Source organism: Pristiophorus japonicus, chromosome 1, assembly GCF_044704955.1.
Source record: "Pristiophorus japonicus isolate sPriJap1 chromosome 1, sPriJap1.hap1, whole genome shotgun sequence".
Lineage (NCBI taxonomy): Eukaryota > Metazoa > Chordata > Chondrichthyes > Pristiophoridae > Pristiophorus > Pristiophorus japonicus.
The window spans coordinates 224,962,199-224,970,457 of NC_091977.1; the positions used below are offsets into that span (position 1 = coordinate 224,962,199).

The 8,259-nt window shown below is 40.2% G+C and overlaps 1 protein-coding gene across 6 annotated transcripts; it reads right to left on the reverse strand.

Annotated features, from left to right (window-relative positions):
* Positions 1–2,022: 2,022 nt before the first annotated feature.
* Positions 2,023–7,362, reverse strand: c1h5orf63 (chromosome 1 C5orf63 homolog). 6 transcript variants are annotated; one of them, XM_070887054.1, is made up of 5 exons: positions 7,310–7,328; positions 6,220–6,360; positions 4,956–5,084; positions 3,772–3,828; positions 2,023–2,368 (listed from the first exon to the last, which is right to left on the reverse strand). In XM_070887054.1, the coding sequence occupies exons 3-5, from the start codon at positions 5,070–5,072 to the stop codon at positions 2,189–2,191; spliced, it is 354 nt and encodes a 117-aa protein (XP_070743155.1). In that variant the 5' UTR covers positions 5,073–5,084; positions 6,220–6,360; positions 7,310–7,328; the 3' UTR covers positions 2,023–2,188. The 6 variants fall into 6 exon arrangements, with proteins under 6 accessions (XP_070743155.1, XP_070743134.1, XP_070743106.1 ...); XM_070887033.1 differs by having other exon boundaries at positions 6,008–6,360; XM_070887005.1 differs by lacking the exon at positions 6,220–6,360 and having other exon boundaries at positions 7,310–7,362.
* Positions 7,363–8,259: the final 897 nt, after the last annotated feature.

The following is an 8,259-nucleotide window of genomic DNA, read 5'->3' on the forward strand; positions in this document are numbered from 1 at the left end:
GTTACTGTATGCCAACCGGAAAATGACCCATTTATCCCAACTCTCTGTTTTCTGTTAGTTAGCCAATCCTCTATCCATGTTAATATATTACCCCCAACCCCGTGACTTTTATCTCGTGCAGTAACCTTTTATGTGGCACCTTATCAAATGCCTTCTGGAAATCCAAATACATCACATCCATTGGTTCCCCCTTATCCATTCTGCTCGTTACATCCTCAAAGAACTTCAACAAATTTGCCAAATGTGATTTCCCTTTCATAAAACTCTTTGATTGAATTATGCTTTTCCAAATGTCCTGCTACTGCTTCCTTAATAATGGACTCCAGTATTTTCCCAACGACAGATGTTAGGCTAACTGGTCTATAGTTCCCCGTTTTCTCTCTCCCTCCTTTCTTAAATAGCGGGGTTACATTTGCTACCTTCCAAACCGTGGGAATCTTTCTAGAATCTATGGAATTTTGGAAGATGACAACCAATGCATCCAATAACAGCAACATGTTTTATTTATATAGTGCCTTTAATGTAGCAAAATGTCCCAAGGCACTTCACAGATATGTTATCAAACAAAATTTGACACAGAGCCACATTCGGAGATATTTAGGACAAGTGACTAAACACTCAAAGAGTTAAGTTGGAGCATCTTAAAAGAGAGAGCGAGATGGAGGTATTTGAACACAAGGAGGAGAATTTTAAAACTGAGGCATTGCCAGACCGGGAGCCAATGTAGGTCAGCGAGCACAAGGATGATGGGTGATCCGGATTTGGTGCAAGTTAGGATACGGGCAGCAGATGAGCTCAATTACCTTAAATCTGTGTCCTCTGGTTACCAACCCACCTGACAGTGGAAACAGTTTCTCCTTATTTACTCATCAAAATCCTTCATAATTTTATTGTACTAAGTATAACAATCGCTTGGTGTCACCTCCCCTCACAGTCCGTTCAGGTGTTTGAATTGCTAGCATCAATGCCCAGACCATGCAATATCCTTCACACTTCCAGCTTCAATCTGGAAGTCATTTCACCCCCAAAGCCTTACTTAGAATCATAGAATGATACAGCACATAAGGCCATTTGGCCCATCGTACCTGTGCGAGTAATTTCCTCCATTAAAAGCCTCACCTTGTATCTAATTGCTCTTTGCATGCCCCTCATTAGCTTTTGGCCTGAGAAGATAATAGAAAGGTTCTATTTATTTTTGTTTTAATTTTGGGGGGGCATGTTTAATTCCCCCCCCCCACAATTATTCATGGGGTTGATTCTGTATTTCACCACCCCCAATTCCACAACTCTCAGGTATCTTAACTATACCAAACCCCAGCCGGAGTACTGCATTCAGTTCTGGGCACCACACCCCAGGAAGGATATATTGGCCTTGGAGGGGGTGCAGTGCAGCGCAGCACAACACAGATTCACCAGAATGATACTGGGGATTTAAAGAGTTATGAAGACAGTTTGCATAGACTAGGCTTATATTCCCTTGGGTTTAGCAAGCTGGTGGGTGATCTGATTGAGGTGTTTAATGTGATAAATAGGATAGATACAGAGAAACTATTTTCTCTGGTGGGGGAATTCAGAACAAGAGGGCATAATCTTAAAATTAGAGCTTGGTCATTTAGGAGTTAAATCAGAAAGAATGTTATCATGCAAAGGGTAATGGAAATGTGAAACTCTTTCCCCCCAATAGATGCTGTGGATCAATTTAAATTCAACAAGACTGAGATTGATGGAGTTTTGTTGGGTAAGGATATTAAGGAACATGGGAGTGGCAGGTAAATGGAGTGGAGGGACAGATCAGCCATGATCAGCAGAATAGACTTGTGGGGTTCAATGGCCACTTGTTCTTAGACACTGTCCTTTGTGTACAAATAATTCCAAATGAATACTTTAGAAATCGATTGAGAAACTTAAAAGCTATGTCACATGGCTGAAATATGTGGGACGTCAGCATGATGATACTAACTTGTGTATATAAAGCCAATTTGGGAATGGCAAAGTTATTCCAAAAAGAGCCAATGGACAGTCTTTTAATATTATCGTAAAAGTTATTATTTTTACTGATAGAATAACTATTAAAACATTTACATATCAAACAAGTACTGCGTAACAAGCAGAATTGTGATCATAAAACAGATGGAAAAATGTATTCTTTTTTCTTGTCCAGATTCACACTTCAAATCTTCGTTAATCTTCACACCCTTTGTTTACTTTCTTCTTCCAGCTTAGCCAGTCTTTTCTCAAGTATTTTAAAGTTGACCTGGTGCATCATCAGAAATTGTCCATTCAAGTGAAAGACCGGTATGTCATACTTGTACCTCTCATACCAGATGGAATTCTCCGGAACAGTGATGTCTACTTCCTGCAGGATGAACTAGGAATTAAAAGATAATCAGTCATTATCGGAAACTCAATTTAAGGGGAAGTTAGATAAACACATGAGGGAGAAAGGAATAGAAGGATATGCTGAGAGGATGAGATGAAGAGGGGTGGAAGGGGGATCATGTGGAGCATAAACACTGGCATGGACCAGTTGGGGGCTGACTGGCCTGTTTCTGTGCTGTAAAATTGTATGTAATTAAGGGTTAAATTATCAGGTTGCACAAACTAGGCTTGTATTCCCTTGAGTTTAGAAGATTAAGGGGTGATCTAATTGAGATGATTAAAAGGAGTTTATTGGGTAGATATTATTTCCTCTGATAGGGCGGGGGAAGAGTCCAAAACAAGGGGGCATAACCTATTTTTAAGCTAGGCCGTTCAGGGGTGATGTCAGGAAGCACTTCTTCACACAAAGGGTAGTGGAAATCTGGAACTCTCTCCCCAAAAAGCTGTTGAGACTGGGGGGCAATTGAAAATGTCAAAACTGGGATTGACAGATTTTTGTTAGGCAAGGGGTATTAAGGGTTACTGTCCAAAAGTGTCTATTTCACTTTTATATTTGATGTACCAGGAAAAGGGCTGTTAAGTTTTTGTTATATTTTGGTCTCTAAACCCTTTTGGACTAGTTGGGCTTGCTGCCTTTAGATTGACTAGTGACCAGTAAACAGTTGGTTACATGACTAGTAACCAATGTGTTACATCATGAGCTGAGTCGCTGGGGCTTCGCCTGCTATTTCTTCTCGTATGTTAATTTCGCAACTGCATCTAGGTAACAAAGCACTTCCTGCAGGGGCAGCCCTGCAAGTAGAACGAAGAGATCGGGCAACAAGTTACTTTGCAAGGGGAAAGTTGAGTTGTGTCTCTATTATACTGCCCAGGTGGGGACAGCCAGGGCTCTGCACACACGCACGAGAATTTTAGCTGTGAAGAAAGATCGGATAGGCTGGAGTTGGTTTCTTTAGAACAGAGGAGGCCGAGGGGAGATTTAATTGAGGTGTATAAAATTTATGAAGGGCCTAAATAGAGTGAATAGGAAGCACCTATTTCCCTTAGCAGAGAGGTCAATAACCAGGGGGCATAGATTTAAAGTAATTGGTAGAAGGATTAGAAGGGAGTTCAAGAGCAATCTTTTCACCCAGAGAGTGGTGGGGAGTCTGGGACTCACTGCCTGAAAGGGTGGTCGAGGCAGAAACCCTTATCACATTTAAAAAGCACTTGGATATGCACCTGAAATGCAGTAACCTGCAGGGCTACGGACCAAGAGCTGGAAAGTGGGATCAGGCTGGATAGCTCTTTGTAGGCCGGCACGGAGACAATAGGCCGAATGGCCTCCTACTGTGCCGTAAATTTCTATGATTCATTTTGAAAACTGGTTATTTATTGTATTTCATTTCATACCCGGTATCTGTATGGCTCCAACACCTCTTTGGCTTCTTCACAAAGTGTGCAAGAATCCTAAGGGTATGGAAATTAAAACTTTGCATTAGTAAGTAACTATAGAACTAAAATTAAAAGATTCCAGATAACTAAACTTGTAATTGATACTATATTATCCATGAGTTTGTATAGACAGGATATACTATTGAATGCAGTGAAATACCAACAATGATGATTTGCACTTTTAACGTAATTAAACATCCAGAAGCGATTCACAAATCAAGACCTTCATGACACACTGCTGATTATTTAGACTGATATGTAGAGGGCAGAATTCATTGAACCCTCTTTAATTTTGCCTAAAGGATATAATCGACTAACGCGAAAGAAGTTATTCTATTTTTTAATTACAAACAAGTGCATATGAATGTTGGTTTAACTTGGGCAGCTGTCATTGAAACACACAAAATTCTTACAGGGCTTGACAGAGTAGATGCTGTGAGGCTGTTTCCTCTGACTGGGCAGTGTGGAACTAGGTGGCACAGTCTCAGAATAAGGGGTCGGCCATTTGGGACTGAGATGAGGAGAAATTTCTTCACTCAGAGGGTTGTGAATCTCTGGAATTCTCTACCCCAGAGCGCTGTGGATACTCGGTCGTTACAAGTCAGAGACTGATAGATTTTTTGATATTAAGGGAATCAAGGGATATGGGGATAGTGCAGGAGGTTGGAGTTGAGGTAGAAGATCAGCCATGATCTTACTGAATGGCAGGCTCTAAGGGCCGAGTGGTTTACTCCTGCTCCTATTTATGTTGACCTGGGATAGTAAAATCAATACAGTTCTCACCCTAGTCATGTATTCAATTGGATTTAAAAGGGAAGCTGTTTGCACTTGGTCAGGACAAAGTATAGCAGATTATAAACCTTCCAAGGTAGTTTTAGCAACCAGTCAGATTAGGAGAGCATACTTCAAAATGTGTGCAACATTCTTTGTTAAAACCAGAAAAACTGATTCAGTTCATTAACCTATTGTTAGAATTCTTGGTGGAAGATTTAAGTCCTGCCTTCAATCCATTGTCCACCTATGTCATTTGTAAATGGGACTAATTGGAGAGCTCTTTCAAAGAGCCGGCACAGGCACGATGGGCCGAATGGCCTCCTTCTGTGCTGTATGATTCTGTGAAGTAAAGGCAACTTGTACAGTACCTTAGTAAACAGTGTTAAAACCGGTAGATCCTTCCTGAGTGTAGACGTTCTTCTTAACAAAAATTCCAATATCGACTTTGATGATTGCCCAAGTTTTGTATAATGAAGGAAATACATTGCACCACGCCACTGAAAATAATGAAAATATTAGTTCGTGCACTGATGTGCTAATCAATAGCAGCACATTTCAACAAATGAAGCTTCTAACTTTGACCTCGAAGTGAACAAGTTACTATAACATAATAATTCTCAGGTTGTGCAGGATTTAAAAAATTCTAAATGCCCCAGATTTTCCTAGAGTGGGGCATCTCGTGCCGATCCCCGGTAGTCAGATTTTTTCCCTCGCCCTTCAGCTCGAAACCTTTTTGCACACAAGTTGCTGGAAGTGCGAGCTGATAATGACGCGGCGAGGGCCTCAGTGAACGACGGGACCAACAGTATCTCCTTAACCAATGAGATTTAAGGATTGAGAAAGAAAAAGAATGACAGAGAAGAAAATAGTGTATTCGAGTCAAATCAGTTACCAAAAGAGAAATAAAGAGAGCAAAAGAAAGATTAGATTGAGAGAAAAAGAGACAAATGAAAAGTAAGGTAAAAATTAAAAATTCAACATTTAAAAAATCTCTAACAACAATTGACTACTGCCAGGAATGAGATTAAACAGTTTAAATGTTTCCTTTCTGGGCTGGAGAGGTTGATTGGCATTGTTAAAAAAAAAAGGTACTTATGCTATTAATTACCAGCCCTAACTTTCTACGGCGAGTTTAATGTGCAAATCCAGCAAGTTCTTAAAAATAACAGGGAGGCTAAGGGCGCTGTGTTGTTTATGAAGGAATCACTGGAGCATCTTTACTTCTGGAAATTTACAACTCGCAGCGTTTCTCTTAACCCCCTGAACTCGCTGGGCCATTTGCGCATTAATATCGGCGTGTGTTATTTCAGCAAGATTTGGTCCAATATCTATAATGAATTTCTGAGTGAAAGTCTTTGTCCATAACTTTAGCAAAAGAAAGCTACACAGGTTCAAGACAGGAAATTTGTTTTGTACTCACGCTTATATTGTTGCTAAAATTGTTTGGAAGGATTTTGAGCCCTAAGTGAACAAGTGTGCAAAAGGGTCTGCAATAGTTAGGGTGTCAGTCTTGGCTCAATGGGCAGCACTCTTGTTAAATCAGAATGTACTGGGTCAAGACTCATTCCAGAAACGGAGCACACAATCTAGGCTAGCACACCTAGTGCAGTACTGAGGGACTATCAGAGGTACCGTTTTTTGGATGAGGTGTTTAAACCGAGGTCCTGTCTTCCCTCTCAGGTGGGTGTAAAAGATCCCATGGCCACTATTGGAAAAAGAGCAGGGGAAGTTCTCCTGGTGTTGTGGCCAATATTTATCCCTTAATCAACATCACTGAAACAGTAAAGTGGCATAAATTTAGGAGCACACAAAGGGTATATATTACCAGAAGTGAAGTCAAATTTGACCACATGAAGAGAAAATCAAAAAAATGAGGAAAAAATGTTGAAGAATAGGGGAAACAATAGCAAAAACAAGACCCTAGCCGATAAATCTGGATTAGACGCACAGGGAATTGTCTCCTTCTGTGCTATAGACCAACAATGATCTTTACCATTTGAAATATCATTTGTTACACAGAAATAACGACCTTCAACTTTGCACAAACATAACTTGAGAATAAGCTACCAGTACATGCAAGTTTTAAAAAAAAAACTCTATGTTCTTGGGAAATGCATGTGATTTGATAATACTTAAAATAAGAAGCAATCCCTCAAATTACTACATTTTAGATTTCGGTCGCTTTTAATAAATGAAAGCTAGCATTTAGAGTAAAATAAAGAGCACCACTTGTTCCTCACCAATCCTCACTACAGACAATGTAACAAGACCACGCCTTCTATCTCTGCCCGCCTGTCAATCACCAGCCGCCCAGCTCCAGGGCCGGTGCAGCTGTCAATCAGCGAACGACGCAAGCAGCCACCGACTGCCGACCAATCACTTCTTGTCGTGCTGTGACCCTTACTTCTCTTTCCTTCACATGCAAATGTGTCTGCGTTGAGGGTCTGCTGTTCATCAAAAGTACAATTTTATCACCTTTAAAGCCCAGCTGAATGCAAATGTAGCCAAAATGGAGTCAGTGCTGGTGGAGTCCTGTTGTTGTGCTTCTTAGTTTCAGCATTTCCGAAGCATACGCACTTCTAAAAGAATTTAGCGATCTTTTGCCATAGGCTGTACTGGCAGCTTATTTTGAAGTTAAATCTAATGTTTGTGGAGAGTTGAAGGTTGTTATTGTACTGTAACAAATGATGTATTTAATGGTACAATTAATGTTTCCCGTTACCAACTCTGGTTGAAATATTCCTGGTGGTCTGATCATGTGACATTTGCTCAGGTGACATCCGATCACATGACACTGCCTGCCGTTTGCAAATGTTACTGCATTATTGCCCCACAGTTTTGAATCCAACCTGCAAGTAGATGATGTATGCAATTTGTAAACCTTGAATGATAGTTTGATTTTTGTTTTCGATTTCAAAACTCACGAGAGTAAATCATTTGGTTTGAGCACCTGAAATAATAAAGTTCTCTTTCAAAAATCAATGTTGGCAGTTAATCAAGCTATGCAATTTCAATGCTATGCTTAATTTATTTCTTAATATTTAAAGCAGCATTAATTGTTTCCACTGGCAGGAGGATCGGTAACCAGAGGATCAGTACTTGGGCCTCAGCTATTTACAATCTACCTCTTTTTGGTTGGAAACAAAAATAACATTTAAATCAAGTGCCCTCCGATCTGGGGGACACTCCAAACACTTATCACGGCCCTATTTTTTTGTATTTTTATGTGGGTTTTTTTGCGTTTTTTTTTGAGGCCCTAAAACTAAATTTACAAGTGCCCCCTATAAAAGGGGAAGGGGACACTAAAACCGGCAATAAAACAATTAAACTTTAAAACATATAATATCAAATTTAAATTTGGTTGCCGGGGGTGATGATGCACTCCAGTCCCTCCAGTGCCCACCTCTCACGGAGGGCCGCGAGCATACCGGTGGACACCGCGGCTATTTACAATCTATATCAATGACTTAGATAAGGGGACTGAGTGTAATGTATACAAGTTGGCTGACCATACAAAGCTAGGTGGGAACGTAAGTAGTGAGGAGGATACAAAGAGGCTGCAAAGGGATATAGACAGGTTAAGTTAATGGGCAAGAGCAAGGCAGATGGAATATAATGTGAAGAAATGTGAAGTTATCCACTTTGGTAGGAAAAATATAAAAGCAGAATATT

What these genes read in the sequence shown, in the direction of transcription:
- c1h5orf63 (XM_070887005.1), bottom strand. Translation starts at nt 7,345, where the DNA reads ATGATCAGACCACCAGGAATATTTCAACCAGAGTTG. An exon ending in GAATATTTCAACCAGAGTTG is followed by an intron (nt 5,085 to 7,309) that starts GTAACGGGAAAC and finishes CATTATTTTCAG; the next exon opens with TGGCGTGGTGCAATGTATTT. An exon ending in TTTTAACACTGTTTACTAAG is followed by an intron (nt 3,829 to 4,955) that starts GTACTGTACAAG and finishes CCATACCCTTAG; the next exon opens with GATTCTTGCACACTTTGTGA.